This window comes from Cervus canadensis, chromosome 2 (assembly GCF_019320065.1).
Source record: "Cervus canadensis isolate Bull #8, Minnesota chromosome 2, ASM1932006v1, whole genome shotgun sequence".
In the NCBI taxonomy this organism is placed as follows: domain Eukaryota; kingdom Metazoa; phylum Chordata; class Mammalia; order Artiodactyla; family Cervidae; genus Cervus; species Cervus canadensis.
In genome coordinates, this window is record NC_057387.1 from 83,904,021 (window position 1) to 83,923,841 (window position 19,821).

Below are 19,821 nucleotides of genomic sequence, written 5' to 3' on the forward strand. Positions count from 1 at the left end.
ATAGTTGATTTACAATGTAATGTTAGTTTCACATGTACAGCAAAGTGATTCAGTTTTTATACACACACACACACACACACACACACACACATATATTCTTTTTCAGATTCTTTTCCCTTATTGGTTAGTACAAAAATATTGAGTATAGTTCCCTGTGCTATAGTGTAGGCCCTTGTTTGTTACCTATTTTATATATAGTGAACGTGAAGTCACTCAGTCATATCCAGCTCTTTGCGACCCCATGGACTGTAGCCCACCAGGCTCCTCCATCCATGGGGTTTTCCAGGCAAGAATACTGGAGTGTGTTGCCATTCCCTTCTCCAGGGGATCTTCCCGACCCAGGGATCAAACCCAGGTCTCCTGCATTACAGGCCGATTCTTTACTGTCTGAGCCACCGGGGAAGTAGTGTGTATATATTAATCCCAAACCCCTAATGTATTCCTCCCCCACTTTTCCTTTTGGTAACCATAAGTTTGTTTTCTGTGTTTGTAGGTCTATTTCTATTTTGTATCTAAGTACGTTTGTATCTTTTTTTTTAGATTCCACTTATAAGCAATAATATACGTGGAATCTTTTGTCCTTTTCTGCTTGGCTTAGTTCACTTAGTAAGACAATCTCTAGGTCCATCTTTATTGCTGCAAATGTCATTATTCTTGCCTTTTTTCTCTTTTTTTTTACTGAGTCATATTCCATTGTTTATATGAACCATGTCTTCTTTATTCATTTCTCTGTTGATGGACATTTAGGTTGCTTCCATGTCTTGAGTTCTATGTCATCTCTGATTTTAATGGCTTATGTTCCTTTTGGGGGGCTTCCCAGGGGCTCAGTGGTAAAGAATACACCTGCCGGTGCAGGAGATATGAGTTCCATCCCTGGGTTGGGAAGATCCTCTGAAGAAGGAAATGGCAACCTTCTCCAGTATTCTTGCCTGGGAAATCCCATGGACAGAGGAGCCTGGCAGGCTACAGTCCGTAGGGTCACAAAAGAGTCAAACACAACTTAGTGACTAAACATTTCTTTTGGAGCCACAAATCTTAATCACCTCAACAAGGCAAGACGATTGCAAGTTTAGTGTATAGTAACAGATTCCATTGGGAAGAAGATGGTAAGCTGGAGGTGTCATTTAGTCTTCAGATATTTATTGAGCACTTCTGAGTGCTATACTCTTTGCTAAGAACTGGAATATATATGGGAGAGGGAGCTACAACAAGTTCTCTGCCTCTAAGGATGAAATAGTTCAGTTGCATGGGGAAAAAATATCCACGAAGTCAACAAAGTACCATTTTTCCCCCCTAGATTGTACCAGCTGTATGAGTAATATATACTTTGAGTGAGAGAGAGAGAGTGAGCAGAAGAAGGAGTCACACATGTGGGATTGAGCAGTGATGTCACCCTCCTTACGTTCATAGAACCTGTATGGTTTATAAAGCATGTTCCTATCCACTTGATTGTCCTATGAAGTAGGTAGGGGAGGGATTGTTCCTTCCATTTTATAGTTGAAAAGAAAAACTGGGATCCAGAGAGTGAAGTGACTTTTCCTAAGTCACCCAGGAAGTGGGTGATGAGCCTGCAGTCAGGTCATATCTCTGCATTCCCTCCATCTCCAACACCCCATACTTTCATCTTTTGTTTAGATCAGCGCTGGAATGTAACCTCCTCCTAAATGTCCTTCCCCTCTGTGATTGTTCTCCTTCTTGAGCTGGAATGACATTTTAATGCTAACCTGACAACTCTTCTATGGCCTCAAACTACTTATAGCCTCAAACTACTCTTAGGATAGAACTCAGAATTCTTAACATGCCCTCCAGGCCTTGCATGGTTTGGTTTTAGCCTGCTCTCCTGGTTTATCTCATGATCCTTCGCTCAGCTCTGCCTCCCACCTGCGTTTTCCATCTGACCTGTCTTCACACATGCAGCGCTTCCTCTCCTTCACACATACTCTCTCTTCTTCCTGTACACCCTTCCTGCCCTCAGCCAACGTATTTCACTCCCATACATCCTTAGATCCATAATGTCCAATGTAGTAGTCACTAGCCACATGTCTTTTCATACTGTTCATGGGGTTCTCAAGGCAGGAACACTGAAGTGGTTTGCCATTCCCTTCTCCAGTGGACCACATTTTGTCAGAACTCTTCACCATGACCCGTCCATCTTGGGTGGCCCTACATGGCATGGATTAGTTTCACTGAGTTAGACAAGGCTGTGGTCCTGTGATCAGATTGGCTGGTTTTCTGTGATTGTGGTTTCACTGTGTCTGCCCTCTGATGCCCTCTCTCAGCGCCTACTGTCTTATTGGGGTTTCTCTTCCCTTGGACGTGGGGTGTCTCCTCACGGCCGCTGCTCCTGACCTTGGACGTGGGGTATCTCCTCACGGCCGCTGCTCCTGACCTTGGACATGGGGTGTCTCCTCACGGCCGCCGCTCCTGACCTTGGACATGGGGTGTTTCCTCACGGCCGCCGCTCCTGACCTTGGACGTGGGGTGTCTCCTCACGGTTGCCGCTCCTGACCTTGGACGTGGGGTGTCTCCTCACAGCTGCCGCTCCTGACCTTGGACGTGGGGTGTCTCCTCACAGCCGCTGCTCCTGACTTTGGACGTGGGGTCTCTCCTCACGGCCTCTTGCTGCTCCAGTGCCATTACTTTGCCAAGAAAGGTGCATCTAGTCAAGGCTATGGTTTTTTCAGTGGTCATGTATGGATGTGAGAGTTGGGCTATAAAGAAAGCTGAGCGCCGAAGAATTGATGCCTTTTTTTTCTTCCCATTTATTTTTATAAGTTGGAGGCTAATTACTTTACAGTGTTATAGTGGTTTTTGCCATACATTGACATGAATCAGCCATGGATTTACATGTATTCCCCATCCCGATCCCCGCTCCCCACCCCATCCCTCTGGGTCTTCCCAGTGCACCAGCCCCGAGCGCTTGTCTTATGCATCCAACCTGGGCTGGTGATCTGTTTCATCCTAGATAAAATACATGTTTCGATGCTGTTCTCTCAAAACATCCCACCCTCGCCTTCTCCCACAGAGTCCAAAAGTCTGTTCTGTACATCTGTGTCTCTTTTTCTGTTTTGCATATAGGATTATCGGTACCATCTTTCTAAATTCCATATATATGCGTTAGTATATTGTATTGGTCTTTATCTTTCTGGCTTACTTCACTCTGTATAATGGGCTCCAGTTTCGTCCATCTCATTAGAACTGATTCAAATGAATTCTTTTTAATGGCTGAGTAATATTCCATGGTGTATATGTACCACAGCTTCCTTATCCATTCGTCTGCTGATGGGCATCTAGGTTGCTTCCATGTCCTGGCTATTATAAACAGTGCTGCGATGAACATTGGGGTGCACATGTCTCTTTCAGATCTGGTTTCCTCAGTGTGTATGCCCAGAAGTGGGATTGCTGGGTCATATGGCAGTTCTATTTCCAGTTTTTTAAGAAATCTCCACACTGTTCTCCATAGCGGCTGTACTAGTTTGCATTCCCACCAACAGTGTAAGAGGGTTCCCTTTTCTCCACACCCTCTCCAGCATTTATTGCTTGTAGACTTTTGGATAGCAGCCATCCTGACTGGCGTGTAATGGTACCTCATTGTGGTTTTGATTTGCATTTCTCTGATAATAAGTGATGTTGAGCGTCTTTTCATGTGTTTGTTAGCCATCTGTATGTCTTCTCTGGAGAAATGTCTGTTTAGATCTTTGGCCCACTTTTTGATTGGGACATTTATTTTTCTGGAATTGAGCTGCAGGAGTTGCTTGTATATTTTTGAGATTAATCCTTTGTCTGTTGCTTCGTTTGCTATTATTTTCTCCCATTCTGAAGGCTGTCTTTTCACCTTGCTTAGTTTCCTTTGTTGTGCAAAAGCTTTTAAGTTTCATTAGGTCCCATTTGTTTATTTTTGCTTTTATTTCCAATATTCTGGGAGGTGGGTCATAGAGGATCTTGCTGTGATTTATGTCGGAGAGTGTTTTGCCTATGTTCTCCTCTAGGAGTTTTATAGTTTCTGGTCTTACATTTAGATCTTTAATCCATTTTGAGTTTATTTTTGTGTATGGTGTTAGAAAGTGTTCTAGTTTCATTCTTTTTTTTTTTTAATTTAATTTTATTTTATTTATTTATTTTTTCAGTGGGTTTTATCATACTAGTTTCATTCTTTTATACGTGGTTGACCAGTTTTCCCAGCACCACTTGTTAAAGAGGTTGTCTTTTTTCCATTGTATATCCTTGCCTTCTTTGTCGAAGATAAGGTGTCCATAGGTACGTGGATTTATCTCTGGGTTTTCTAGTCTGTTCCATTGATTTATATTTCTGTCTTTGTGCCAGTACCATACTGTTTTGATGACTGTGGCTTTGTAGTAGAGCCTGAGGTCAGCCAGGTTGATTCCTCCGGTTCCATTCTTCTTTCTCAAGATTACTTTGGCTATTCAAGGTTTTTTGTATTTCCATACAAATTGTGAAATTATTTGTTCTATTTCTGTGAAGAATACCATTGGTAGCCTGATAGGGTTTGCATTGAATCTATAGAATTGATGCTTTTGAACTGTGGTGTTGGAGAAGACTCTTGAGAGTCCCTTGGACTGCAAGGGGATCAGTCCTGAGTGTTCATTGGATGGACTGATGTTGAAGCTGAAACTCCAATACTTTGGCATTTCATGCGAAGAGCTGACTCATTTGAAAAGACCCTGATGCGGGGAAAGATTGAGGGCAAGAGAAGGGGACGACAGAGGATGAGATGGTTGGATGGCATCACCAACTCAATGGACGTGAGTTTGGGTAGACTGTGGGAGTTGATGATGGACAGGGAGGCCTGGTGTGCAGCAGTCCCTGGGGTCACAAAGAGTCAGACACGACTGAGCAACTGAACTGAGCCACATGTCACTGTTTACCTTTAGTTAAAATTTAGTGTAGGTCAAAATTCACTTCCTAGAAACACTTTTTTTTTGCACAGGTTTCTACAAGGTCAGCTCCTCAGGTCCTTCGAGTGTTTCCTCAAATCTCACCTTTTTGGCAACTGTCTCTGCCTTCCCTGGCATTCCTGATTCCCATGACATCACTTTCTAGTATACTGTACATACACTATATAATTTTTTCACTTTATGGCTGTTGTCTATCCCTACAGTGTAACCTCCAAAAGGGTAAGGAATTAAAAAAATTTTTTTTTCTTTCCCTTGCTTCCCAAATACCCAGAAGAGAGCATAGCATGACCTTAGAAGGGGCTTGATAGTATTGAATATTTGCTGACTGACTGAATGAATGAGTAATTGAATTGTGTAGGCAATGGGGACTGATGGGCCTGAGGGAACTAGGGATTTCATAACCTCATGCATACCCCCAAAGCTGACAAAGGCATTCAAATCAAGATTTAAAAGAATACAGTACCAGCCACATGGAACTCTGTTGCAAGCTGAATTCTGTGAGGCCCCAGGCTTTGACCCTTGATTCAGATAGAGCTAAAGATAAAACCAGGTATGCCTCTGACCCTCCAGTTCTCAGTTTGGAAGATTTCTGAGGAACGCTGTCTCCCCACCCAATATGGCAGAGCCTGCTGATTTAAAACACATGCAGGATTGAACTGGTTCCCACAGTCAGAACAAAGCGATGCACAATCCCTTCCCCAAATATTTGTTTGCTGCCCCATAGCTACGAGTTGACAGTTGCAAGACATGGACCAGGTTACCGAATGAAGTTGCAGAAATCTCCTTCTCTGGAAATTCTTTAGCAGAGCAATGTGCTTTCTCTCTAGCCGAGGAAATTCCCTTGATGCCAAGTTGTTGGGTTGAGTTTACTAGCCTGCTTTCTTCTTCCATTAATGAGAGTATAAAAAAGAATCCTCAGGTCAGCAGGTCAAAGTCCCAGGGGCCTTCTGGGTAGTGTGACTCTGACAGCCATCTCTCTGAGATGGTTTAGCTGGGGGGTGGGGTGGAGGAGTTGGGGGGGGGGTTCTCAATCATGATAAGCATGATCGTAAGGTATTCCCATATAAGGCTGGGCAAATGACAGTGGCTGCCTAACCAAATCAGGTTTAAATGCATGTCACAGTTATTTCTCCAGTTCTTTGTGATAGGTTTCCCTTTTAGAAATGGAGACGCTGAACCTTTGTTGCTGAAAAGCCAAATTAGAATATAGAAGAACTCTGCAGGTCTTCAGAGGGGATTCATAAAATAGACTGAAGAGAATATTTTCTTTGCTTCTACTGGAAGGTCACCTTCACCACAATTCTTAGGAGGATTCGAGTTTAATCTTTCAATCGTCCATCCTGTGGTTTTTATATGTGATTACATGACACAAAGAGCATGCTATACTTCATACATAAGATTCCATAAACACAATTTATGAAGCATCAAGTGAGTTTTTCCATCCTTCACGTTTCCTACAAAGGTTGATCAGTTCCAAGGCACTTTCAAACTAATTCACACTTTTGATCCTTACCTATCTCTCGGTCAGGAACACGAGGCTCAAAGAGGTGATGATGTTGGTGCAAGATTACCTGAACTGGGAGTTGGGACCAGAAGCTGGCCCTTTTGATACCATAGTGTATGCTCCTTTCTCCTGCAGAGCTTTTTTGTATTGAGTTTTATTGCATTTTCTACCTGTTCTCTCCCACTTCCTCTCTTGACTAGAGACTGTTTGTAGGCCTGTGTGGGATGGGCATGCCTGAGTCAGGCGTTTGCTCTCTGGGCACAGAGACCAATAGGACTACATGGCAGGTAGAAGTTAGGGCTGGTTTATGCATTGACAGATTGAGGCTCCATGAGTTCAAAGATTGAATGCAGTTAATGTACTCATATAATGGCAGCTGCTTCTTGTGCACTGATGTTGGGCTAATCACACCTTATTTTGCTGAATTCTCCTAACATCATTAGGAGATATAGTCTAAGTAGTAGTTTTGAATAACCAAGGGAGCTGGTTTTGTGGCTTCCTAAAGTCACAAGCGGAGAAGGCAATGGCACCCCACTCCAGTACTCTTGCCTGGAAAATCCCATGGATGGAGGAGCCTGGTGGGCTGCAGTCCATGGGGTCGCTAAGAGTCGGACACAACTAAGCAACTTCACTTTCACTTTTCACTTCCATGCATTGGAGAAGGACATGGCAACCCACTCCAGTGTTCTTGCCTGGAGAATCCCAGGGACGGGGTAGCCTGGTGGACTGCCGTCTATGGGGTTGCACAGACTCGGACACGACTGAAGTGACTTAGCAGCAGCAGCAGCAGAGTCACAAGACTAGTCAGTGTTGGAGCCAGGTTTCAAGCTCAGGTGGTCTGCACCCAAATTGATATTAGCCAGTACCTAGAGATTTCCAAGCCAACTTGGAAGGACATTCCAGGCAGAGTTGGCCATGTTTATAAATGCTACAGAGACATGATCCAGCAAGACAAGGTGACTGGAAGGACTGAAATTGTGTAACCTGCCTTGGATCATGTAGCCAGAGTGACAGAGCTAGGATTTGAAACCAGGTCTTTGTGGCTCTTTGTCATGAATTTATATGCTCCTCATGCTCTTCATTGGTAGGACTGATGTTGAAGCTGAAACTCCAACACTTTGGCCACCTGATGCAAAGAGCTGACTCATTTGAAAAGACCCTGATGCTGGGAAAGATTGAGGGCAGGAGGAGAAGGGGACGACATGAGATGGTTGGAGGAGAAGGGGTTTGGGTGGACTCCGGGAGTTGGTGATGGACAGGGAGGCCTGGCGTGCTGCGGTTCATGGGGTCGCAAAGAGTCGGACACGACTGAGTGACTGAACTGAACATGCTCTTCTAATTCTTGATGGATCAATAAAGTAGTAAAGATTTACAGGGCGTTCATCTGGTACTGTGGGGCAAAGATGTTGCCTGGAGTCACAGGTAGGTCACTGGCAATGTTCTTCTGAGGACACATGCCCTGTCTGCAGGATAAATCTCTCGGGCAGGCAGGCAGTGTGGTGGAGTAGAACATAGGAACATGTGGCAGGAAGAACATAGCCATTGACTGGCTCTGAAACAGGATTAAGTTCAAGTTCTCAACCTCCGGGATGTGCTTGCTCTTCCCTTCTCTTCCTAGTCTTCTACTTACTCTTTTTATGAAATGAAAATACTAAATGTTTCCTCAATAGGCTTTGTAAGGATTAAATAAGGTGATGCTTGTAAAGTACCTGACACACAGTAAGTGCTCAATACATGATGGCATTTTATTATTTGTTGTTAGTATTTGAAAAAAAATTAATGCTTTTCCTTGTTGAAAATAAGTAATAGTTGTGTGTAGCTCTTATTTGAGGAACACATACAAAGTAAGAAATAGAGTCGTAAATGACAAATCTGGCATTCCATAACAGGGGAAAAGAAGAATTGTACATTTTCTCTCTTTAAATTTATTTTTTAATTTTTTTTAACTTTTTTAATGATGATGGACACATTTGAATTGATTTTTGTGGGCTTTTAAAGGTTATTATCTGTTTTAAGTTTCCAGGAAATATTAATGAATATAATCACTTGTGCTTTTTCACAAAAGGAAACTGTGGAAACAAAAATAAAAAAATAGAATTAATAAATCTGTTATTCTACAACTTAAAAAATTACATGACAGAGTGAAAAATCTCTCATCTCCTCCAGTTGTTGTTTCTTCTCTCAGAGACAACCATTAGTAACAGTTGTATGTACTTTTTATTTTTTTTACCTTATTAATGTACCATGGATATATTTCCATTTTTTGTCTTATAGCTCTGTTTTTTCAAAAATATTTAATAGCTTGAGGTATAATTTACATACCATAAAATCATCAATTTAAATGTATAATTCAATGATTTTATTAAATTTACACCTTTGTATAATCATCACCATAATTAAATTTTAGAACATTTCTTTCTAAGTGAAAGTCACTCAGTCGTGTCTGTCTCTTTGCTATCCCATGGACTCTACAGTCCATGGAATTCTCCAGGCCAGAATACTGGAGTGGATAGCTGAACCTTCTCCAGGGGTTCTTCCCAACCCAGAGACCAAACCCGGGTCTCCCACGTTGCAGGCACATTCTTTACCAGCTGAGCCACAAGGGAAGCCCAAGAATACTGGCGTGGGTAGCCTATCCCTTCTCCAGCAGATTTTCCCGACCCAGGAATGGAACCAGGGTCTAAGGTTAATTCATGTGGTTGCACATATCATTGTATGGGTATATTACACTTGGTTTCACCATTTGGTTAAACCATGATGAATATTTGGTTTGTTCCCAGTTTTAGGGTATTTTGAATATTTCTGCTGTGAATAGTCACATACAAGTCTTAATGTTGACATATGTTTTTATTTTTCCTGCTTGGATACCACAGAATGAAATTGCTGGATTGTGTGATAAATTTTATTGCACTTCGTGAAATAGCTGCATTGTTTATCTTCTTGTTATTGAGTTATAAGTGTTCTTTATATATTTCATATATGTCTATTATCAGATGTATGAATTGCAAATATTTTCTTCTAATATTTAGCTTATCTTTTCACTATCTTGTTTCTTTTAAAGAGCAAAATTTTTAAATTTTAGTGAATTCAAATTTATTATTTTTTTCTTTTATGAGTCTTGCTTTTTAATAAATTTTTGTCTGGCCCATGTCATAAAGATTTTCTCTGCAAGTATTATAACCTAAATTCTTAACATTTGGGGATATGATACATTTTAGAGTTAATGTTTATGTATGGTATAAGATAAAAGTCTAAAAGTATGGGATTTTTTTGCATATGTTTTGTGAGAATGTTTTAGGTACAGTTTTATTTTCAAGAAAGGTTACTGAGAAGTTTCTTATGTGACTTTGGTTAAGTTTTATTCCCCTCAAATAGTTGTTTTTGATGATTTTGTCTGGTTTTATGCTTTTATTTTGTTAAGCAGATTTGCCAACTTCTTCATACTACCAAACCCAGAATATGCTTCTCTACTTCTTTTTTTTAATGGTGTAGAAAATTCTGTTTTATAGGTGTATCATAGTTTATTTAATAAAATAGTTTTTACTAATTTTTATATTTGTAAACAGTTAACCTTGGTTTATATAATATTTTACTTACTTATGCTAATAATTCATTAAGATAGTTTCCTAGAAGTGGGATTTCTGGGTCAAAAGTTATATATGTTTTTAATTTTAATAAATACTGTACTGTATTCTTCAAAATCTGTACTAAATTATCACATTGTTAGAATCATGTAAAGAAGGCCCACTTCTCCCTATCTTGCCACTATTAATACTATTTATTCTTAATTTTTACATTTTTGCCAATAAGAAAGACGAAGAGTGGAGTATTTTTATTTGCATTTATTTAATTTTAGTGGAGTTTGGAACCGTTTTATATACTCTATATATGCTCTTTGACTGTTTCTTTTATGAAGTGACTTCTCATGTCGTTGGCTTAATTTCCAATTAGATTGGTTATCTTTTTTAAAATTAATGTATAGAAAATTCTGATATTTTAGTGATACTGAGTTTTTATCTGTGTTTTGTTGTAAGTACTTTATTCATTTCCTTCTAGTCATAACTGTTTTAAGTCTCTTAAAAGCCTGTATTGTAACTCATATTTTTGTTTATTTGTTTTTAAAACAGAAAGTTGTACAAGGGGTCAATTTACACCAAATTCGAGGGCTTGGGTTTGATGCCACATGTTCTCTGGTTGTTTTGGATAAGCAGTTTCGTCCTTTACCAGTCAATCATGAAGGTAGGACCATTTCTGTCTCTTTTTTCTGGTGGTGGGAGACTGGCTGGGGCCCAGGTGAAACATGAGATCAAGTGTTTGTTATCACCATGAGTGAGATTTACAGGTGGAGCATGGAGACCAGAAATCTTGTCCCCAGAGGTTAAGAGCTTGGACAGCAGTTAGTAGGAGAGGGGTGACTTTAGGATTAGGTGGATTAGGAAGAGACTCTGCTCCCTAGGGCACAAGAGCAACAGTAGAAAGTTTGGTGTAGGATGGACATGGCATCATTAGCTCAGAGTGAGTAGCCTTGAAACAGGTAAGTGGTCTGGGCCTTTCCAAGGAAGGTAACCTGGAGTTGCTTATGCATATGAATTTCCTCCACCACATTCATTTGAGTGGGTGAGTCAAGTTAATTTAAAGGAAATAGAATAAGACAGGTAGAACTGTATATCACACAGAAGCTGGAAACAAATGGTCTCTATTTTCAATAGTCAGACCAAAGATGTTCCTGTTGAATGATGTTGTTCTAGGAGACACTCATGAGTACTTTGATGAGCTATTTCAAATGTTTAAGTGCCACTTGCACCTACCATCAGAAAATTTTCATGGATGAGTATGTGCCCTTTTGGGATACTTTAGCCAGTAGTGCTAGCACCGAAGTTGCGACCCCAAAAGTCAGGTAGGTGATGTAAGTGAGTAAAGTGGGCCAAATTTGAGAAAAATAACAGCACATGTGCAGAGATAAATTTCAACTGATATTTATCCTTTTAATGGGTGGCAGACATTTGGGAGTGGTGGAGACTACGGTACATTGGAAATTGCACCCTGCATCTAAAGGAGTGTGGCCCTCTGCATTTTCAGTTGGCTGTTACCAGCATAGGTATCACAGCGTGCTTTGGGCTGTGTTAAAAAATCCTTAGTAGTGGACCCTGCTGTAGTAGCACCTTTCTTAAATGGTGGCTGTAGACACTGGGGCAGTCTGAGACACTCTGAAATTGGAGTCAGATAGTTTCAGATCTTAACCCTGCTACTGCTGAGCACCTTGAATGAATGCTGATACACCTTGAGTGAATCATTTAACCTCTGCATGACTTGGTTTCATCTCTGAAAGACTTAGAGTAATGAAATAGCACTTTGCTCTGAGAATTAAGTGAGAGACTGATACTTGATTGTTTAGAAAAGTTTCTTCCATCTGATTATGAATTCCTTAACTTACGAGAATGTGTTCCACTCATTCCTATGGACCTGATGCATGGAACAGTGATATTTATAAGTGACATGCCCTGAAGAAGTATGCAAATGGACGAGTGATTAGAACACAAGTAGTAATGGTGCCCATCTTTTACACACACGCATTTTTTTCTAATTTTGTCACATTTACTAGCACCCCTTGTGTTCCAATCCCTGTCTTACTAAGTGTTAAGGCTTCAAAGATTAATACAAATGGTCCTTGTTCTCCGTGGCCAACCACTGGCTCAGTTGACTTTGTTCTGGTCCAGGAGCAGCTCCTGTCTGGACCACTTCAGAGAGCAGAGACCCAAAGAATGGGACTGAACCTGCGCACTCAGCTCAGCAGCAGCAAGCCCTCTCCAGCCATGGAGCAGGCCGCTGGGGAGGCTGCCGGGGCTGCTTTGTAGGCTGGCTTTAAGGAGCAGTCAGGTGATGTTCTGTCAGGGATGTTGTATGAGGAATTCTCATTTTGTATGGGGCTTTAGATGCTAAGAGCCCTAAGTTCCAAGGACTCTATACCTCTAATCTGCTAAAATACATGGTTTTAAACTCTGGTTGCGTGTTAGAATCAACTGGAGATCTGTTTAAGATTATCAGTTCATGAGCCTCACCCAGGGTTGTTTTTATTCAGTTGGCTTGGGTGAAGCTAGGCTATCAGTGTTTTTATAAAGTCTTCTCAGTAATTCTAGTATTTGGAGAATCACTGGGTACAGATGAATGAACAGCTATAATATTAGGAACAAGAACATTTGAAATGGAGGAAGAGTTCTTTGTTAAATCTGCTTATACAAGCACCCTCAGATACCATCTTTTCTTCTCAGTGTAGGTAGAATTGCTTCCTATTAACAATTAAAAGGGTATGTAGGTAGCTACCCTAATTATAAGTGTTGAAAATATTGGGTAATTAGGTTGCAATCTATTAAAGAGAGTAGCCAGGTTGCAACCCTAATTATAAGTGTTGAAAAAAATTATATTCCGCCTAAGAGGTTAAAATGTACCCATTCATCAAATGCACCCAGCTGCAGGTGCCCCTTACCAGTTTCTTGCCTTTCAGTAGGTTCTATTAAGGTTAGATTTTATGTGCAGTGGATTAGCCTGTGTTGGAAAGTGAAATTCAGATTTTTAGGATGAATTAAAGGGTCTTTAATGACTTCTCCTTACCTGGCAGTGACCCATTCTTGATTGGTCAATTGGAGTAATTGTGGAGTGGGATAAAAAAATTAGCTATTACCATTAAACCCAAGGGTTTCTGAGGTGGTGCGAGTGGTAAAGAATCCACCTGCCAATGCAGGAGACATAAGAAATGCAGGTTCGGTCCCTGGGTTGGGAAAATCCCCTGGCATAGGAAATGGTGACCCAATCCAGTATTCTTGCCTGGAAAATTCCATGGACAGAGGAGCCTGGCAAGCTACAGTCCTTGGGGCCATCAAGAGTTGGACATGACTGAGCACACACAGACATTAAAACCAAACCCACAAGGCTGGCAAAATTTACCATCTTTAGATGGTAACCAAAAAAAGAGGAAAATTCCCAAGTAAACTAAGTACAATAGTTTAAGGACATTGATCTATGTGTTAAAATCATCTCATTGTTTGGTTTCTCTTCCTTTGAAGGTCAGAGCAGCTCTGGGTTGGACCATGAGGCCCTTGCTCTGTGCTTCCTACCTCTGCAGCCCACCTGGCTCAGATCGTAACTCTGGGTGAACCATTCCAGCCACAGGAGCTCTTGGGAGGGAGAGGAATGGAGGGTGATAGTTTAGGGTCAGGGAGGAAGTTACTACCTAGGCTACTCTGCAACAGAAACCTAATGTTTAGATGGTTTTCTGATCTAGTCATTTCCTTCAGGTACCCCTAGAACACCTCCTGTGAGGCATTCACAGTACTAATTGAATGAGTACAGGGATGAATAATCTGCCCAAGGGTAAACTGACTCTGTAACCCTAATTCTTCTCTATTAGATTGTTTCCAGTTGTATTAAATATGATGCCGTCTTGGGTCTGTGCTCACGTGTTGTCTCTGTTGTGTGATCCCTCTTCCCTCACTCTTTCTTCACCTGCCTACCCAATGATGAAACATTTTCAGAATTAACCAAAAGCTTTCCTGCCTATCAGAAGCTATCCCTGTGCAGCCTCAGGTTTCGCTAACTGGGGTCTTCTCTCTGCCCCTCCTCTTGTGTGTACCATGTCCACATCTTCTGTCCTGGCAGTCATCACTACATACAGACTGTTTTGTCCACTTTCCCACCTGCTCCATAAGAGCAGGGTCTATGGCACATTCTTCTTGGTATCTCAGCACCCAGCACTGTGTCTGGCATGTAGCAAATGGTTACTGAAAGATGAAGTGAACTTTCAGTGGAGTCATTTGTTTGTATTTTTCTACAAGCACTGGAAAGATGAACTTCCATGCTGTTGTCTATAATGAACATTATTAATTAATAATCATAATAAATAGAATAAAGTAATTGATTCTGCACAGTCTTCATTATGTCATTCTGAGAGCCTCTTCATGTGGAGCAGTAGTAGCTGATCAGTCTGTCTTTACAGTTAATAGTTTAGCAACAGGCGGACGCAGCTGCAGATACATTCTGTACAGTATTGAAGATGGGATACTGATACCGTCCTTTCCAGCACCCACACGTGTGTGTGTGTGTATGCATGAAATGTGTTCACACACCCACATTCTGATTCTGTGATGGTTCTTGAATAGGACCTGGACGTCAATATTTTTTAAAGCTATCCCAGGAGATTCTAATGTAAAACTAGGGTTGAGAACCAGAGCTGTAAGTGGTTTTTGTTATATAGTGAATCCACTCAGCCCTTTATACAAAATCTTAGATGTGCTTATGGAAGGTTCCATGTACTTTCTTTTATTTTCAATGTGTTAATGTTGTTTGAGGAGTTTTTTGTGACCTGAAATCTCTCTGGTCAGGCAAATCAGTGCCTGAGGCCTTGACTTATTTCAAAGATGACCTAATTTAGATATTTTCTCAGGTTGACTTTTTTGGTTACGTTTTAAAAATTCTTTTTCAAATCTATGGAAGAGTAAGGAAAATAAGATAACAGCCTCCTATGTATGTATGAGGATAAACAGATGAAGTTTTATCATATTTGCCACAATTATTTATTTATTTTTTTTAAGAAAAAACCACTTTAGTCTATGCCCTCCTCCTCTCCTCTGTCCAGCAGGTGATGGTTCTGCTGTAGTTGGTGTTCACAAACACTTTTCTTCTGTGCCTTTATCACATGTGTGTATACCCACAACAACAAACCATATATATTGTGTTTAAAAATACCCCAACTGGTGTAGCTCAAGTTTAAACTTGTTTTACTTATTTATTTATCCATTCTCTGCACAGATCTACTTTCAAAACACATTTGTGCTTTTGTTATTAGCAAAATTATATAATAGCTACAGTTATTTTGCCAATAAATAAAATAAGGTGTGAAGTGCCTGGCTCAGTTCCGCTGGAGTCCTTTTTCTCTTTCCCTTTTATAATCTGCCAGGTGTATTCATTGCTGTTCTCTGCATTTTGCCATTGGAGGAAGCAGAGGACTATGAAAATAGTAGTGACTTGCCCATCACTGTAGTATGAATTAATGAAGGTTCGGGGAGGGACAAAGGAGCAATTAGTTCCTCTGTGGGCTACAAGGTGTCAGAGGTTGGATGTGAGGGGTGCTGCCCATGCTCCTTTCCCAGCTGGTTTCAAATTCTGCTTCCTCTGAAATATTCCTCTTGAGGGTCTGCTATGTGACAAGTATGTGCTATATCTTTACACACATTATCTTTTGTGTTCAATGAATGAAAAATCTCAGTTAATCCGTCTAGGCCTGGTTATCCCCATTTTATAGAGGAGAACACTTAGGCTGAGAAAAATTCCACAACTTTTTCAGTATCTCTGTCTGTACTGAAAGAGCATTCCACCTATAGGTCTGCTTGGTTCCCCAAATGGAAAAAAATACTCCACAAAACCAACCAAGTGAGTAAAAAGCACTTAAATTAACTAATTTTAATTAAAGTGGCTGGAGGCAGTGAGACTATAAGCAGATAATAGCCATTATGTAGATGTATATGATAATCATACCTGAAATATATGTCCTGGTTTCCAGGAGGCATATCTTAAAAGTATTGTTTAGGCTTATTTCATTGGTTCTTTGCTTGAGTATACATCCAGAAAAGTGTTTCTTAGATATAAGGGATAGGAGAGGGGAAAAGTTGAGAGAATGAATGGTAATACTGTATAATTAATCAGTGAATCTTGACTAGGTTCTTTTGTAGACATTTAACCGTGGAACTATATTCAAAGAGTACATCGCTTGAAGGGAGATCTGAGGTTTGGGCGGGATGTACCAGTCAGTGTTGGTGGTGTTCCCGGTTGATGTGTGAAGTTATAGAAGCTGTTGTGAAGATTTCTGCCCTTGGGAATCCATAAACACCCCCTTTCCTTGTTTTTGCTAGGGGATTCGCATCGAAACGTCATCATGTGGCTGGATCACCGGGCGGTCAGTCAGGTCCACCGGATCAACGAGACCAAGCACAGTGTCCTGCAATACGTCGGGGGCGTAATGTCTGTGGAGATGCAGGCCCCAAAGCTTCTGTGGCTAAAAGAGGTGAGTGCACAAGTTTGGGGAGAGATTGCTCATAATAGCAGAGGATTCCTTCCAGTGAATCTATCCGTACCAGGCACCCTGCTCGTCTGCTATGTTGGATTTTTCCAGCAACTCTAAGAAGGTTGATCCCATTTTATTGATTCAGTTGCAGTTAAGTCATTCTGCTTAACTCATGCAAGGCACTGTGATAAGTATTTGACAGAGATTATCTCTTTGAATCCTGACAGCAACCCTATAAAGTAGTCTTTTTTTTTTCTTCTTTGTGTGTGTTTTGTAAAAACTAAAGCTAATAGAGATTCATCAGCTCACCCTAAGCGACTCAGAATCTTAGCAGCAACCCTACAGTTTTCTTTTTCTTTTTTATGTGTTTTGTAAAAGCTAAAACTAATAGAGATTTGTCAGCTCACCCTAAGTGACTCAGGAAGCATGCAACGGAGCCAGAATCTGAACCTAAAACTGACTCTGAAATTGATTTTTCGTAACATCCACTGCTCTGCTGCAGTTCACAGAGGTTAATTACCATTCCAGTTAGAAAGTGGCAGAGCTGGGATTCAAGTCCTGATCTTCTAACTGGAACATTCTCTGCATACTTTTAGCCCCCAGTGATTAATGTTTGACCTTGGTGGCATTTTATGGAATGCCTTTCTCATCTCACCTAAACTTGAGTTTCCATGTCCTTGTGTGATAAGATGATCTCTGAACAAAGCACTTGCAGGTGGTTCCCATTTCCAGATGTTAGGATCATTTATGAAGTGCAGAGAATGGTGATGTCAACTTAATGGTTCCTAGTAGATATGGATGCATGAGAAAGTTCAGGTCCTCTGGGAACTGTAAGGACTTGAAAACCCCTAGGTGGTCTGGTCAGAAGACAATTCATCTAAGGGTAAGACCTGCTGTGATTCATGTACTGGCTCTGGTGGGCTGGTTCTTCAATTATTCAAATGTGGGGTTGGGGTTGGGGTTGGGGGAGAGTTTCAGGGTGCTGACAAGGTGTCCTTGGATTGCCACCATGGGACAGAGAGAGATGAGCAAAAAGGATATTGATAATTAAGGCAGGCTTGGGTTGTTACTTGTTTAGTATATTGAGCTATTTTGTAAGTTTTAATTTGCAGAAAAATGCCTGTATTTGCTAGGAGTTTGAAAATAACGGTGTTTTAGGAGTTGGGGGTTTCAGGATCCTAATTCTGACTCTACTAGCATCACAGTGTATGACTTTGAGCAAAGCATTTCTCGTCCCAGGGTTCACTTCTTCTGTTTATAAACTGAGTGAGTTGAATTGGGTCACTTTGAAAACTGGATACCAAAATATCCTGAAATACAAATCAGATTACTGAACTGCCCTGCACTGCCCCCACACTCTATTCTGTGTTTGATAGGCTTTAATTGATTTCATTCTAGCAACGTCTGCCTGCTTGATGGCATGAGAAACTGAGACTGAGAGAGAGGGTTATATGACTTTCCCAAACAGATGATAGAGCCAGAATGTAAACCGGTGTCTCCTGGTCTCTAAATTCCAGCTCACTCCATTTGTCATGCAGTGCTGAAACCCTCTTTAAAGCTTGCCTGTCCAGGAAGTACCAGTAACAGGGGTGGTGGTGGTCTCTAAGCCAGCCTAAACATGGTGCAAAAGAACAAATAGGTTGGCTATGTCACCCTTCTTGGCCATAGGTAAAGAAGAGCTATTCTAAATTAGGTGACGAGAATGGGACAGGTGGTCATTGGTGCAATACCAGCACCTTCCCGAGCACCGGCTTTGTAGCCAGCTTAGTGCTTCGCATCCCAGGAGATCTTAATATACATCCAATTATAAGCTTGTCTGGATATTTGCCTATGTGCTTGAGATCAAAGTAAACTAAATAAAGCCCACAGAAAATAATTAATATCTCGATTTCCTGACTGTGATTATGACCTAAGACTGACATTCCATCTGTCCATTCATTTAGTCGATTCCATTTCAGAATTTTCTGAGCATGGCTCTACACCGTGCCTCACTGTGTATTCAAGTACCTGAACGTTGAGCTTCAAACCTGTGTTTCAGATTTTTTTAAATCGATTTTTATTTTTTTGGTAAGCATACCCAGGAATCCTTGCTGAGAATTCCTTTGGTTTTACTGTGTTTGCAAATTCAAAATCAAAACAACTTCTAACATCAGTTTTCGCATCTTCTCCTTAAAGCGTGCCAGTGGCTTTATAGCTTCTCAGACTTTAATGTGTAAATGAATCACCTGGAGATCTTACTGAACTGTGGGTTCTGACTTAGCAGCCCTGAGATGGGACCTGAGAATTTAGGTTTCTAACAAGCTCCCAGGTGGTGCTGATGTTGCTGCCTGCAGATTCACAAAACCACTTGCGGTTCTAAAGGCTTTTCTACCCTTATATCCTGAAAAGCATTCATGTATGGAGAAGTGGGAAGCAGTTCCTTCTTTTTAGTGGGCTTATGGGGAACTGACACATAGGGACATGGACATAGCGCTTCCCAGGTGGCGCTAGTGGTAAAGAACCCGCCTGCCAATGCGAGAGATATAAGAGACACAGGTTTGATCCCTGGGTCTGGAAGATCCCCTGGAGGAGGGAATGGTAACCCACTCCACTGTTCTTTCCTGGAGAAATCCCGTGGACAGAGGAGCCTGGCGGGCTACAGTCCATAGGATCGAGAAGAGTTGTACACAACTGAAGCGACTTAGCATACACGCATGCACATAGCTTCACGAGCTGTTCAACAGCACATTCAACATCAGAACATGAGCCTATGCCAAGTTCATAGGCTTGCTAGGTGTTTACTCTTCATTCATTCCTTAATATGTCAAATCTTACTTGTGGTCCTGCCATCAACTGGCAGTATGGTAGGCACTGGGGGCATGGGTACAAGGAGGACTCAGCCTTACCTGCAAGGGGCACAGGGTCCAGTGGGACAGTGGTGGGGAAGCATAAGGAGGATAGAAACATGGACCCAGAGCCAGCAGAAGATGCCCTGAGCACTGTGATAAACGAATATAAAAAGTGCTTTTGGGGAAAATAATCTGCTTCCTGGACAAGTTACTTGATATGAGCCTCAAGATATGACTGGAGGTTTTGCCTAGTAGAGAAGAAAGGAAGGATATTCTAGAGAGACCGTTTTTTGTTATCGTAAGGTACATAGGCCCCAGGACAGGAGCCTGAGATGCTTCCCTGGGAGTAATAGAAAATGAGACCAGGTAAGCAGCCTGGGCTTGATTTGTTAAGGGCCTGTTTGGTGAGAGAGATTAGGGCTGGTTGTTAGCCAGAGGAGGAAATATCCTAGATACGTTGGTCAGGGTGAAGAGATTAGATGAGGAGTAAGAAAATGTGTATGTTGTGGGGAGTAAGAA

The 19,821-nt window shown here is 41.3% G+C and overlaps 1 protein-coding gene across 10 annotated transcripts in view; it reads left to right on the forward strand.

Annotated features, from left to right (window-relative positions):
• The window catches only part of FGGY (FGGY carbohydrate kinase domain containing), a 483,924-nt gene that overhangs the window by 29,942 nt on the left and 434,161 nt on the right, over nucleotides 1-19,821 (forward strand). For all 10 annotated transcript variants that reach the window (XM_043461161.1, XM_043461164.1, XM_043461163.1 and 7 more), the window contains 2 exons: nucleotides 10,548-10,659; nucleotides 16,323-16,474. In XM_043461161.1, the coding sequence (XP_043317096.1) occupies nucleotides 10,548-10,659; nucleotides 16,323-16,474 (264 nt within the window). The remainder of the gene's footprint in view (nucleotides 1-10,547; nucleotides 10,660-16,322; nucleotides 16,475-19,821) is intronic.